The sequence below is a fragment of the Phasianus colchicus genome, chromosome 1, assembly GCF_987193195.1.
Source record: "Phasianus colchicus chromosome 1, bPhaCol1.hap1.1, whole genome shotgun sequence".
NCBI lineage: Eukaryota > Metazoa > Chordata > Aves > Galliformes > Phasianidae > Phasianus > Phasianus colchicus.
The window spans coordinates 186,255,546-186,271,342 of NC_143436.1; the positions used below are offsets into that span (position 1 = coordinate 186,255,546).

At 39.8% G+C, this 15,797-nt stretch overlaps 1 protein-coding gene across 2 annotated transcripts; it reads left to right on the forward strand.

The window, feature by feature from the left end:
* The first annotated feature begins 484 nt into the window (after positions 1-484).
* Positions 485-15,797, forward strand: CCDC82 (coiled-coil domain containing 82). Of its 2 annotated transcripts, none has more exons than XM_031616147.2 (8): positions 485-600; positions 771-1,299; positions 2,451-2,670; positions 3,809-3,901; positions 5,701-5,825; positions 6,534-6,704; positions 12,930-13,115; positions 13,820-15,797. In XM_031616147.2, the coding sequence occupies exons 1-8, from the start codon at positions 545-547 to the stop codon at positions 13,883-13,885; spliced, it is 1,446 nt and encodes a 481-aa protein (XP_031472007.2). In that variant the 5' UTR covers positions 485-544; the 3' UTR covers positions 13,886-15,797. The 2 variants fall into 2 exon arrangements, with proteins under 2 accessions (XP_031472007.2, XP_089990129.1); XM_090134003.1 differs by having other exon boundaries at positions 517-606.

Below are 15,797 nucleotides of genomic sequence, written 5' to 3' on the forward strand. Positions count from 1 at the left end.
GTGCAGGTCAGGGAGTTGGAACTGGAGGATCTCTGAAGGTTCTTTCATAGAATGAACCATAGAATGGTTTGGGTTGGAAGGGACCTTTAAGATCATCTCGTACCGACCACCCTGCTATAGGCAGGGACACCAGGGACAACTCCTAGACCAGGTTGCCCACAGTCCCACCCAGCCTGGCCTTGAATGCTTCCAGGGAAGGGGCATCCACAATCCCAGTAGGCAACATGTTGCAATGTGTTACTGCCCTCACAGTATAGAATTACTTCCTAACAGCCAAAAAGCCTCAGGAACATACCCTGGCCAGGCTGAAATGCAATCAAAACCAGCTCAATGTTCCCCAGCTCTACTTCAGCCTACTAATTGAGACTCTGAGGGCACGGAGAAGATTCGAACCCGGAACCTCCATCTCTGCAGCACCGCGCCCCTACCCACAGAACCTGATCAACCCACGTGACTATCATCCCCTTCCCGCATCCTTCCATAACTTCCGTAAACATCCCGGCAGTTGAGTGACAGCGACAATCAGCCAATCGCGGCGCGCGAGATGCCGGGGGGCGGTAACTTCTCCTCATCCTCTCGGGCGCTGCAGCGCGGGAAACGGTAACGGTGAGCGGAGCGTTGAGGGAGCGGGGGTGGCGGCGGGCCGGGGCGAGGCAGGGCGATTCGTGCGTCCCGCAGCCGCCGTGGCCGCGGAGGGAGCGCGATGGGAGGTGGTGCCTGTTTTGGTATGGCCTTGTCATACGGGGTTGTATTGCGGTGTGTTGTCGCAGCTTCCCCATGGAGGCGTTCGTCAGAAGATACGAAACAAGACATAAAGCAGCGGGAGCCGAGCTGCCGCCCAAATCCCGAGTGGACTGGAGGCGAACTAAGAGGGAGCTCGTCCTGTTCCACAGCGATGAGGAATCCTCGTTCACCTCGGGGGAGGGGGAGTCAGCCGTGTCAGAAGGTGAAAGTGATGAAAGTGATGTGAAGGGCAGCCTTTCCGACCGGGAGGAGGAAAGCCGCGGTGCAGAACTAACAGAGGATGGCGAGGATGAACGCGTCGTGCCTGCAAAGCGTAAAAAGTTCAGCAGCTCCGTGCTGGAGGACAGCGAGGACAGCGATGTACTGGTTAGGAAAGCTTTTGCTAAACGCCGCTGCGTGATCAGCGAAGACGAGAGTTCCCAAGAACAGCAGTTTGGTAAAGCCGGCCCTGCAGAAAATGTTTCTGCTACGAGGAAACGGGAAGTGCTGGCAAAGCTGCAGGACCTTGCAAAACAGCGGGCGGCTCGGAGCTGCTCTGGGAGTGAAAACTGCGAGGTCTGGATTCTGTCATTGAAATTCGGTCCCCTTGGGAATTCAGGGGAAGATGATGAGTAAGAGAGATGAATCAGTAGGATTCTTCCGTTGGTTTCGGTTTTATTCCTGAGAAATCATTAACCCTATCACATTTCAACAGTAGTTACCTATTAACTAAATAATAATACTGACTGCTAAAAATCATCATCTAGAAAACCGTTGTTGGTTGTTTTTTTTTTTTTTTTTAGCTTAATTTTGATTACTGAGGATTTAAGATTTTTTTTTTTTTTTTTTTTTTTTTTTCCCTTTCATGCATTCAGTTGGCTGAGCAGTTTAGAATGCAGATATCGACCCTGCGCCCAACAGGGGGGTTGAAACCAGATGATCATTATGACCCTTTTCAACACAGGCCATTCCATGGTTCTGTGATTCTATCTATCCTCCCTATGTAGTCAGAAGGGGAAAAAAAAAAAAACATCTTTGGTGTTCAGTTCTCTGTAAAGAAGAGACGTGCAAGAAGAGTATGGTATTATTTTTTTATTCTTTTATTATTATTAAGAGTATGGTATTATTATTTTTTTTTAACAGCTGTTTACAAGGGTGGATAGTGATAGGACAAGGGGGAATGGTTTTGAACGGAGACAGGGGTGGTTTAGGTTAGATATTAGGAGGAAGTTTTTCACACAGAGGGTGGTGACACACTGGAACAGGCTGCCCAAGGAGGCTGTGGATGCCCCATCCCTGGAGGCACTCAAGGCCAGGCTGGATGTGGCTCTGGGCAGCCTGGTCTGCTGGTTGGTGACCCTGCACATAGCAGGGGGGTTGAAACTGGATGATTTTTGTGGTCCTTTTCACCCAGGCCATTCTATGATTTTTCTCAAGACACAAAATGTCTGTTGGAGTAACTTAGATAGCTCAGGTTCACTTGATGCTATTGATTCCTATTTGGTCTATGTAACTGGAGCGAGGTACATGGAAAAGGCTGATTTAAAATGGAAAGTAATTGCCACGTAGCACAGAAAAATGTATTTCTGGAAATAAGTTATTTCTTGTTAACTGAACAATTGGTGTTATTAGTAGGTCAAAACCTTGTCCAGTAGATATAGTACTTCCTTAGTGCAAACACTGAAAGTAATTTATTTGCTTTTAAATACTTTCTGAAATTTAATTAGGATTCTGATGACGAAGCAGAAATAGAAGAGGAACCATTCTGCCAATTGCTCCTCACACCACAAGGCAGCGAAACTGACAGTGAGAGCTTGAAAGATTTTATAGTTGATGATGACGAAGATGATGATGACAACGTGGAGCACATTAAGAGTGAAAAACATCCGCAGCAGAAAGAACTAAATGTATCAAATAGCGAGTTGCTGGCACACTATGTCCCACAGTGTAAGACAAAAATGTGTCACAGTTCTATACCTACAACCTTCTTTTAGTGCCGAAATAAGCATTCATGGGCTCTAAATACAAAATAGTGCTGTGTAACAGGGTATGATAGTTTAAAAGGATACGTTCCTGAAAGGCTTTCATTTATTGTGAAAGTAGACACGGTTTCCACAGTAAACTTTTACAGTCCTTCTGTATCTTATTAAAGGGAGGGTATAAGTTGGAAGAAAGGAAGGGGAACCCTGCTACACTGATCTTTTTTTTTTTTTTTTTTTTTTCTTTAAGTTGGTCTGTTTTAGGATGGAACTGTTCTTTTTGAGACACAAAACCTCCATCTTGTGATATATACCCCAAGAGCAGATGCATTAGTTCTGGCTGAATTCTGTTCTGAAGAGTAATATAGGAGTCTTTCAGTTAGCTTGGGTCTTTTGCTTTTTTATTGTTGATTTTTGTGGGGGGTTTTTTGGTTTGTTTGTTTGTTTTGCAGGAGGAGGTTGTTTTTTTTAATGCAGTAAGACTGTTGAGGTTTCTGAATTCTCTGCTCAGTTTTAGACCAATTGTACAGTCAAAATGCCTCTCACATTGGTCAGATTCCTGTAATCTTAATGAAAACTCTGGATTGGTGAGAAGCCTGAGCCAGAAGTTTATGCTATTTCCCCTCTTGTGTATGTTATTTTAGAAGCAGGTTTGTACTGCCAGGATAGTGTGATAGCCATTGCTATTGCAGGTAGCTACAAGCAATTCTGGTTCTTCTTCCCCATTAAGATATGAGCAGAATTGTACGTACTTGAAAGAAAGTTAGGAAAAAAATCACAACCTTCTGTGGTCTGCAGTAATTCCTGCTATGCATAGAACAATTTCTTATGTCTGTGGTTGTAGTTCTTCCTGTGGGCTTGTGATGAAAGGAGGTGTGACTTTAGGATGTGCTAAAATTGGTTATGATCACTGGGATGAGAAACACTATTTAAATGCAAGATCTTAAATGAGAATTTTGGATATGGGACATTAACATTATTTTTTTAAACCCATACTCAAATGATTTGAAAATTCTATATTTGCAGTCATAAAAAAATATTCTGAAAATTGCTGACACATTTTTCATTTTTTAAAGAGATTCTGTTTATATTGTATTTTTTTCCAGTTTGCCACAGTAGTCCTTATGAACATTTCCAAAGAATAGTAAAGGCTTTCCTCATAAATGCAATTGATGACACTTTTCTGAGCTCGCTGTATGGTAAGTACATCACATTACAAATACAGTAGTGCATGCTTAGAATTAATAGATGACTTTAGTTATGACAATTATTCTGCATTTGATTCTTTTTCTTTGACTGTTGTTCTTTTGAGGTAAATTTCAACAGCAGGCAGTCCTTGTTGGCAGAGGAAGCAGCTTTCAGCACATGGCCTGGTGGGGCCAAATGGCAGCTCTGCAGATAGGCTCAGAGGCACCATACGGATGCTCTGGGGATGGACTGTCAGTGTCAGGTTGTGGAAAGTATCAGCCAAGTGCTGAAGGGAGGCAGATCAGCTATGAGGATGAATTAGAGGCTGTATTCTGAGGAATATCACATGCTGTGAGCATAACCTCGCATAACCAATGATACATTTTCAAAACACAGAATGGATTTTTCTGAGTTCATGGAAGTCGATCTCTTAGTGTAAAATAATGAACAGCAGCTAATTTAGTGTTAACTTGCCTTTTATTATGAACATTTTAAAAATCTTTCACAATCTTTCAAGCTTTCACTGTAGCTGCCTTACTGAAAACATACATGTGAGAACAATAGATTGTAAGTAGCTATAACAACAATGACAATTCAGTTTTCATATAGAAAGCTAAGACAGCCAGTGGACCTTCTCTCCTTTGCTCCTTTGCTAATGCTATTGCTAAAAGATTAGGAAAGGTAACTGAACAAGTTTGCATGCCTGCACATACTGAAGCCTGAGGCAGTAAGGATTGTCTTGTAGCTGTGGAAGTCCTGTTTAAATCCTGGAGTCTAGCACATATCTGGCAGATAACTGTGGCGTAGTTGTTTCATTTATCTTCTTATAGTTTATTTCATTTGCTTGGGTAAACATTTGAAACTGTTTATGTTGCTCAACAGCAGCCACGTGACTGCTGCTGAAGGCTAAAGGTCACTTTCTGTGTGTTACTTAGAATTGATGGAGGAGAGGAGCACTGTCAAAATCTGTGTTGGGAAGCAAGTCAGAGCAGTTTGTTTTTGTGGATTACAACCTCTTTTATAGTCAGGAACACCTTACACAAATTGGGCGAATAACAAGACTCCTTAAATCTTCCTTTTTCATTCTTTTAAAAGGTTTTGAGTGAGTGGTTCTCCATTTGGGTTGACAGTTTTTCACTTTAAACATGATTGTAGAGTTTATTCATGTACCTCTTGCGAGGCATAGTTCTAAAATAATTAAATAGAGTAGTTCATCAGAGGGCTGGAGCACCTCTCCTATGAAGAAAGGTTGAGGGAACCAGGCTTGTTTAGCTTGGAAAACAGAAGGCTCTGAGGAGACCTCATTGTGGCCTTGCAATATTTGAAGGGAGTGTATAAACAGGAGGGGGAACGGCTGTTTACAAGGGTGGATAGTGATAGGACAGGGGGGAATGGTCTTAAACTGAAACAGGGGATGTTTAGGTTAGATATTAGGAGGAAGTTTTTCACACAGAGGGTGGTGACACACTGGAACAGGTTGCCCAAGGAGGCTGTGGATGCCCCATCCCTGGAGGCATTCAGGGCCAGGCTGGATGTGGCTCTGGGCAGCCTGGTCTGATGGTTGGTGACCCTGCACATAGCAGGGGGGTTGAAACTGGATGATCGTTGTGGTTCTTTTCAATCCAGGCCATTCTGTGATTAAAGATGCATGGATCACTTACATGGATAGCAGTAGTAAATTCAGTAGTAATTTATTAGAATCATTTATGGTTCTCAATATTCAGAAGCATAATGTCCTTGAAAATTTTACTTGAAGAAATATGTACAACATATGATGGTCAGCCAATCAATAATGACTGTTGCTGAACAGATGGAACAAGACAAAAGAAGTATGCACAAGATATGTTGCTCTCACTTCGCTATTTGGATGACCGTTACATTCAGCCCCGCCTTGACAACTTAATCTCTAGAAGCCGCTGGAAAGACCGGTACAAGGTTTGTAGCATCTGCTGTAACTATAATAGTGAAGTGGTCTCCAAATCATATTTTTACTGGCAGATTTTTTCAGTAGTATAATTCTCAGTACCAGTACCATAACCATGTATGTGTATGTTCTCAGTGACCTCAGTGCTTCTCCTGCTAACTTCACCGGATGCTTTTTTGAGGACTTCTTGGTGCTCATTCAGTGTTCTAACAGAATTAAAATCTTCCTCCCACAAAAAGAACAACTAGTGTGTTCATCATGAATCTACTGCAACTTCAAAGATAGGAGGCCTTTAGACAGTAGCCTAGTCACTGTATGTGAGTTAGTAGAATACTGTTAGTGTTATAGCTATGTTGACCTAATAATCCCCCTAATAATGGAGTATGGGCCAGTGGCGAAGTACAGTTTATTTGAAGTAGGCCAACTGATAGAATAACCACCTTCACACCCTCCAGAAAACCAACGACGGGGGGGAGGCATGAAAGAGAACTGAAGGCCTGGATGCAGGAGCAAGTCTTTAGAACTGAAGCCAAATTAGAGAGAACTGGGTGAAGTGTTAGAAAACGATTGAGAAGGTACGTGCTCCCAACTGAATGCCAAAAGATTTCAGACTTGAATCTTTGGTTTCTCTTACACTAATTCTGTGTGAGTAGAAAGTACTTAGCAACCTGTACAAGTTCATGGAGATTCTTTAATGTTATCTGAAATGTGTTTTTCAGGAGCGTGTGGATTGTTACCCGGATGTTCTTGTAACCTTGACAAATCCAAGGAATATGTCTTGTCAGGCATGTGAAATGAATCGCTACTGTAAGTTTAATGTACTACTGTTTGGAAAGCTTTATAATAATAGAACTCTGGAAGCAGATGACTTCATGTCAGATGACAAACAGGTAATTTCAAACAAGCACCTTATATCATTATTTTTAAGCTTTGTCTACTGTTATGCAAAATCATACAAAGAATAGAAGTCCTGTCAGCTACTGTGTTTCTAAGTCTAAACTCCCCTTCATTTTTAAAGTGTGACAGCCATTTTGCAGTTGGATTTAGCTAGGAGTTGTGAAGGAAGTTCTTATGAAAGTGAGGAGGAATGACCACTTCTCCTCTGACCCCTCCAGCCCTAACATCTTGGGGAAAAGGTCTCAAAAAATAACTTCACATAAAAATGAGTTTTACCAAATAAGTAAATTGTTGAGTTTTTTTTCCCCAAGACCTTTAGTACCTATTACAGCATGTGTACTTACACTGTATTAAGTACTAGTAAATATATCCAGTTGTGAGCTGAACCTCATGATAAAAAAAAAAAAAAAAAAAAAAAGACTCTAAAACTAGCTTTATTTACTTACTTATTTTGTTTTCCATTACAAGCATAATTCTACCACATGTTACATCCATAAGAAGAAAACTGATGGAAGACCTGTAGTTCCTCTTTCATTAGTTTTGTCTAACTGGCGTGAGATAGGTTTCATTGATCATCATTGCATTCAAATCAAATTTGACATTTATCTCAATTTTTCTTCTGTTTCAAGTTTCTGTAGTTTGAGTTGTATTCAGGTGAGGAAGGAAGTTCTCTAGGCTCATGGTATCCTACATAACCTGCTGAGCATGCTTGTCTTTTGTGTGTCATCAGGGCTGACAGCACATATGAAGATCTGCCTACTAATTGAAGTTATAATATGAGCGCTCATCTGTTGTTTCTCGAGTAGTTTTTTTGTTTGGTCAGAGAACATTCAGTAGATGATTGAAAATCCTAAAGCATGTTTTAAAGAAATGAGAATCATTTATAGCAGTAAAAAAATCTACAGGGCTGAGTGTTGCTTTGAATGTGCCTGGCATTCCTGGTTTTTTAGCAAGTACCTGAGAAATACTGTGACTTTAAAAAAAAAAAAAATACTTGAATAGATCCTATCTCCCTTGTGCCAGGAGTCTGAAGCTTTAAATCAGGAATGACATCTGCCTCAGAGTTACATCTGTTCTAAATATCAGAATGCCTTTTCAATGAAACTGGATGACTTGAAAGCCCTTTACCTTTCTGTGTGCCTATAATGCCTTTAAGGCATTCCCAGCGGGAGTCTTGCATTAATTAGCTTTCAGAAACATTATAAAAGCAACTTTCTGTGTAATGGGCAATCATCTCCATTGAATGGCTCTGTTTTTTACTTTGTTGCCCAAAAGGTTTATTCTAAGTTGGGTCACTGTGTTTGCTAATTCCATGCCTACTGTACTCCTTTTGGAGTGTCCCTGTGCGCTGTGTGTGTTTGCTGTAGGTCAGAATACAGAGTGGAATAGTGCCACTGTCATTATAGCATCCAAGTGCAGCCTACTCAGGATTTTACTGCTTTGTTCTTCAGATGTTTTCACATCTGCCATTTCCCATGTAGCTGTTCACTCGGGGCAAAGTATCTTGATGTCTCAGTTGTGCTGACACTTGAAATTGTTGATTTTTTGAGAAGTCTTGTTTCTAACTACTTCAGTATTTTCTACTACAACGTTTTCTTCTTCGCTGCAGAACAACTTGTTTTAGCTAGAAAACATTTCCTTTTCAGTAGTCTTGCATCTTTTTTTTCCACTCTGTTGCCTTTACTAGGACATGGTGGATTAAATTATGTTCTTGGAAGGAAATTTATCTTTGTTACATAATGTTCCGTTAGGCAGCCATTCTAGGTTTTACATTTTAGGGCTGAGACTTTTGAAGACCTCGAGTCTTAAGACACCTGGGTGTTACCAGTATTTAGGGATCTCTGCATCAAATGTACAGTTATTTGTACAGTATTTGTTATGATTACATTTGCTTATGGCCTTCCTAAGTAATGTATTTCCTGACCTCTTATGATAAACTCAAAACACAATTTGTCAAGTATAAGATACTGCTGCACCTGCGTACCAAGCTGATGCTCAAGTTCTGCTTTTCTTCTCTCTCAGGACATGTAGAAGGTGTATTCCTTTACTTTGTACATCTAAAATGATTTCAGAACACAGATGAAGCACTTCAGTACTTGCTGAAAAGACAAAAGTGTCAGTACAAGATGTTTTCACAGCATGTTTCGAAACAGGGTGTGATTGAATTTCTTACACAAAGCCCTCAACAAACTGGAACTTTACCTTACTGAAGTACACCTTACTGAAGCTTGTTTGCATCTCTGCCAATATTCTAACTTGAACATTTGAGGGATATCATTGTGATTATCGCATCACAATAACGGGCTCTGCAAGTCATGCATAGGGTGGTAAACCTGTGCTGCAAGTTTTTTTTTTTCTTAAAACTGATCTCAGAACCTGCTGAATAGTAGTTCTTAATATTGCTTTGATTAGTATCTGTTTGCATGATAATTAAGAACTTGGTTTTTCCCCTTATTTATTACAGGAAAACACTAAGTCCTTAGGATGTGGAGAAGCCATCTTGCTTGTACAGTCATTGTTATACATTTAGAGACCTCAGTGCGAGGAAGATCATTAACTTAAAAATCTATTTTTCAGGTGAAGTGTGAACCTTACCTGAGCAGAAATAATAAGTGTACTAGTGCAGAAATTTCATCTTACTGATATTTCCACAGTTAAATTGGAAGCTGGGTAGAAACCCCCATATTACTGTCCAAATGTTCTCCTACATTGGTTGTTCTTCACTTTAGAAAACACTTTAAATATCATACTGAACATTAAACTTTCTTCCTAGCTCATTTTTATTCTCCTCAATAGAAGATGAGGATTTTTCTTTATCCTGTGTAGCCCAGCATCTGTTGAGATGCCACATGCATACTCAATATAGCTCAGAGGCTGGAGAACAGACAGACCCGGGAGAGAGAGTGATTGAGCACTTTGCAGTAATTTTTACTAATGGTTTGCTAATGCAACATTCATTTTCCTATAGTGACCTGTAATGGAGGCTGCTAAAGGTACTGTTTTCAAGTTGGTTTTTGAAGCTCTTCTAGCAGTGCATTGATCAACCTGTCCTGCCAATTGAGGGAAAGGAAAGAACAAAAAGGGCTAAGAGAGCTACATAAAACTGACACTTCAAGAAAATAATTGACTGAAAGAAGGCAGTTCAGAACTGCCAGATCAGTTTGAATGGAAATACTTATTTGGGCTATTTCTAAAGTTTTCTTTGAAAGTACCCAAGAAAAGTGGTTTTGTAGAGAACAAAAACAGACCTCCAACCCTTCTTCTGCATAAAACTTTCCTTTTTCTCTGGTCTCTAAAGTATTCTGCTTTGCCAATAGGCCTGAAGAGAAACAGCTGTTTGAGTTTTGCTTAGGCTTGCAATGATTGTTGTGAGTAGCTGCCAATTCTCATCCCTCCACGGTCAAAGAGAATTGAACAGTTTAGGTGTCCCCCATGTTTCTCTGCTCCTGTGTCACCTGGATTATGAACTGTTTTCTGCTCTCAGACCTGTTGTTCTATTTCTATTCATATCTATGCTTAGAGGGCATAATTCAGTCACTACATGTTAATGCTGTTGTCAGGCTATGCTTCTGCATTCCATACAAAGTGATTTAACACAGCTTTGGCTGATACGGCCAGCTTGAGGAGATAAGTTAAGCATTAGGATAGAGTCACTGAGGACTGCGAGGGGGAACAAATTAGATTGTGTACAGTACTGAGATTCTTTCCAAAGCTACATTCTGAAATAACATTGTATTTTTAGACAATCTCTCTTGCTTTATAACACAATAAGTAATGACATTGTATGATATTTTTTTTTCATCTGGCACTTTTCCAGTCTGGAAATTCTTTACACCTCACACAAAAATAAACCATGAAACTCATTACCACAAGGTACTCCGGAGAACAACAAAAAAAAAAATGTAATTGGCTCCTAGAAGGGATTAGACAGGTTTTTGGGGAAACTCTTTCCAAGCTATGGAATATAATAGCTGGGGTGATACAGAATTTCTTAATCGTTGACTGCTAGAAGTTGTGTGGTAATATATATATATATATATATATATTCTGGTGGTTTTTTCCTGTGTCTTATACCACCTTCCAAAACATGTCCTGTTAGCTGTTATCACAGGGCAAGAAGTAGTCCAGGCAGGGTATCAGAATGCAGAATTCTATCTCCTATTTTCTATCAAGTAGTGTTCCAGACACCACGCTTCATTACTTGGAATACTTCAGAAGCTGTAAATCACCCTGCGAAACACCACATTTCAATTTTTGATTGCTTCATTATTTGACACGTTAGAAATTTGAAGAAGTCAAGGTTTTGCCTTGGTTAATAGTTCTGCCTTGGTTAATACATCTTGCTCATTAAAAGCACTGATAACACCAAACACAAGCCTTAGCTTTTCAGCTTTGGGCACACACAGAAAGTGGAACTGCATGCGGGTACATAGACATGATTACAAGAGAACTGCACTGTAGTAGCAATCTTTTGTTATCTCAAGTTGGTTAACTTGTCAGTTTATAGACATTTTAGGTCAGATCAAATGTTCTTTTAAGTTAGCATGCCTCCATTGGCTTTAGTGATATTTCACCTGTTTATATCACCAAAACTGCTGGTTAATATATTTGAGAAATAAAGTATATTTAGATATTTAAAAAAATACACAACCTTAAACTTGCATTTATATTTATAAAAATTATGTAGAAAAGCATATTTTGTCTGTTCCTGTCAGATACAGCCAGGGTGAGGTTGTACAAATAGGCCAGATGTTACAGGGGGCTGCTGACAGACACAACCATTTGATCATGCATTTAGGCAAGTTTCCTAATGCACGATGTGAGCATTGATTAAACTGATAACTTCTAATATTTTAAAAAGAATATTCAGATGGTTACCAAGAGCTGCAACAAAAGGCATTGCTGTTGTGCCTCAGAACTGGTGTTTTTGCAGTATAGAAAGTGGTTAGTTGAAACTTGCATGTGTGTTCTGAAACAGTAACACCATCTCAGCCTGTGTTACTGATGCAAAGAATTTTGACTTTTAGCCATTTACCTGCTTGTTACTCTCGAAGATGTAACAAACTTTGGACTGATGTAACATCAGTCCAAAACAGTGTTGCCCTTGAAGCTTGTTTCTGTCCTATTTTTGGTTCTTAGTAATGCCGTATCAGTTTCTCTTGTGAAGACCTAAATTTCTTCATTCATGTATTAATTTCTCTTACTTTGGAGGGTAGAAAATCTGAATCCAAAAGCCAGCCAGATGTAGATTAATATATATAGGGCCACTAAGATGATCAGAGGGCTGGAGCACCTCTCCTATAAAGAAAGGTTGAGGGAACCAGGCTTGTTTAGCTTGGAAAACAGAAGGCTCTGGGGAGACCTCATTATGACCTTGCAATATTTGAAGGGAGTGTATAAACAGGAGGGGGAACGGCTGTTCACAAGGGTGGATAGTGATAGGATGGGGGGAATGGTTTTGAACAGAGACAGGGGAGGTTTAGGTTAGATATTAGGAGGGAGTTTTTCACACAGAGGGTGGTGACACCCTGGAACAGGTTGCCCAAGGAGGCTGTGGATGCCCCATCCCTGGAGGCCAGGCTGGATGTGGCTCTGGGCAGCCTGGTCTGGTGGTTGGTGACTGCACATAGGAGAGGGGTTGAAAATGGATGATCTTTGAGGTCCTTTTCACCCAGACTATTGTATGATTCTGTGATATAGATATTTATTAATACATTTTTGTGTATGTATCTATTTATGTTCATATGTCTGTACTAAAAAAATACCTATATATTACTCAGTGTACAGAACACTAGAACTGGTGTTTCCTGTCCCTAGGACAGGCCTGCAATTTCAAAGCAAAAGTCATCAGACAGTTTCTCTGCTTTGACAGTATGATGGTCACCTAAAATGCTAGTGAGTTTATGGAGTTCCTCCTGCAGACAACAGATACGCTATTAATTATAGACAAAACTTTGTACAGGTTTTGCAAGAAAACAGTGCTGATTATCTGCCATAGCATAGACTTGCATGCTGCCTGCTTGCAACAAAATTATTCTGCCATGATATTGAAATCTGTATTTTATTTTTATGCACGTAGCATGACTTATTTCATTATTGAAAAAGTCTTCCCAGACTGACTGATAACATTTTATTAGCCAGGCTGACTAATCCATCCTTTGTAACGCCTAGATGATCACTGTTCTACCTGAGAAACTGATGAGTTTACTTTGATGTAGGTGTTGAAGGTCGGCGTAGTGTGTGCAAATCGTACCAAAGTTTATCACAGATTGAAGCACTTCAAGTACAAGTTATATGTGGAGTGCAGCTCCATTACCAAGTTGGACAGTGTTGAGGATGAACCAGTTAAAGACACAGTTGAAAGACTTTTCAGCCAGCTGGAAGAAACGGGGTGGATTCAGAAGGTATAACCGAGTTACTTGATTTAGTGTTTCTCAAGCAGATAAAATCAAACTGAGATAAGATTTAATTTAATTGATTTAATGGTTTATTTCTGAATTAATCTTTTTTACTAATTATAACTTAGCCTAACTGTTCATTCACTTCTGCTGACTCAACCTCTCAAACTGTTGTATGCCCACTGCTTTCACACAAAGCTTTGTCAGCTCCTCACATCAAGTTTTCTGGCAGCTGCATGGTCTTGGGGCTGTGGTGGGCAGGCTCCTGTTTCACTTGGAAGCAGCACCACAACAAACTGAAGCTGTAACTCCTGAAGGTTGGAAACGTACATAAGGCACAGCAAGAGCACTTTTTTCTCTACATTGGAGTACTTTGATTTATTCAGAAACACTTGATGAACAATATTTTAAGATTCAAGGCCAGGCTGGCATTCAAGGCCAGGCTGGATGTGGCTCTGGACAGCCTGGTCTGGTGGTTGGTGACCCTGCACGTGGCAGGGGGGTTGAAACTGCATAATCATTGTGGTTCTTTTCAACCCAGGCCATTCTGTGATAACTTGGAGTACATTTAGCAAGCTTTCAGATATCTTTGCTTCTGAATTGTTATTGGCATGCTTCTTAATATATTGAAGAAAAACATAGAAAGCGTTTTTTGCATAATCCAGTTGTTATACCATGATAAAGTAATACAAGTTTTATTTTATTTGCAGAAATGTAATGATCTTGAAAACTACATGAACGATGCAGACAGTTTCCAAGAAGAAAAAATTGATTAAGTGGACATACAGCTCTTTTAAAGATACCTTGTCAAAATCTGAATGGCCTATTTTATCTGTATGCACTTCACCTCTGCTTGTTCTTCAAGACTCTAATAATCTAAAAGGCTGTATTATGCTTACATCCATGGGTCTGTAAACTACTGCTTAAGAATATCCTGTATCTTTTTTCATCTGTGTGAATAATAACTTGAAGTTTTATCAAATCAGTCCTTCCATTCTTGCTGTCACTTTGGGCTTCCTTTTATTCTTAAAAATAACAGATCAGTATCTTTTTATTTGTGAAACAAAAGCTCTGCCTGTTGATGCTGAGCTGTATCACTGGGAAGGTAGGAGGTCTTGAGACTTTTTGAAGTGGGATTATTTGGAAAGGTAAGTCTATGTTACATATATGATTTGCATCATACCTTCCTTGCTGCTTATTGTAAATTCGCAAGCAAGTCCAACCATTTAGAAAAATAGTTATGATGAAAAGGACCCAAATGCAAAGACTTATTTCCCTTCTGAGGAATCACTACAGCCTGTTGTAAGGCAGCAGGGGAAATATTATGCAATCCCGACTATATTTGCAACACAGCAGTCATTCCTCTTTAGAGAGTAGGTGATGAGTCACGTAACTGGCGTCACAGGGTCTGAGGCTGGCATAGCCATCTAGGTGCACGCTTGGCCCCACAATCCTCTCTCTGACGCTGTCTGAGGCAACTTACTAAGATCTTAAATGACAAATTGTGTTGTGCAAACATAATGGCAGCAACTTGCAGTAATTTAAAAAATAATTAAAAAATGGATTAATGTGGCCATGCAAGCTAAGCAAGAATTCTTCCAGTATAATCTGACAACAGAAAGCAGGAGTTACCTAGAATCATGATGCATGGTTTACCATGGGCCAAGACTTTGAAGACTGGGAAGTGTGGCTATTCCATCCTGGTATTTTGTGCTGCATATGAGGTTAAGTTGACATACCCCAACAGAAGAGTGCATGGTTTTGAATCCCGTTAGGAACTGTTCTTAGACCCTGCAGTATGCACATATTCTTGTTAGTCTGTTATAGCTGAGAAACTCAGTAAAGGAATGATGCTGTTAACCCTCTAGATTTTTTTAACAAGTTGCTTTCTCAGAACTAAAAGTAAGGAAACCTATTTTTTCACATATTTGTCCATAACAGTTTCTCATGTCTGATGTCCCACTCTACTGGTAACATGCTGACCAGATAGGCAACTACTGCCAGGGATACCACGTCATGGTCAAAATCTGTTGGCTTTTTTTCTGTAGGACTGTAACTTAGATTTGTTATTCAGTAGCCTTTTTCCAGCGTTCCTTGTAAGTAATGAACCATTTTCATATTTTAAGGGTTTGAAACTCAGCAGTGGGTTTAAGTAATGTGAGAGTGAGCTAATATCAGTTCTCCATTGCACCACATATGTTGGTGAAAAATCCCAGTAAAGATACTGAGACTTGCTCTCAAACTTAAGATTTATAAAGATTTATAAAATAAGTAAGTTTATATGTGAAGATATTATTTTCATACCTTAATTGTCAGTTAGATATGTAAATATTCTAAGATTTTGTATATCATACTTATTTCCATGTTTACCAAACTGAAGGAACTCTTCTCTTTTGTTGTCCATCCCTGTTTTTCAGGGAATGTTAGTGAGAACACACCCATCAATCTACAAGTACCCAGGGATCTGTCTCAAGCTTATCTTTCTGGAAAAGCAGTGCCTGCTGATGCCATAGTTCTTTCTGTTAACAAAATCTCTATGCTTCTGTTGATACCTTTAAAATAATTGTTTTGGTGTAACTTAATTCTCATGAAGGAAATCTGGTTTGCAAGGAGTGGATCTCATACTGTATAACGAAGCACACTCTCTCAGATCTTCTCAAATAGTAATAAACTGTGCTGCTTTCTGAA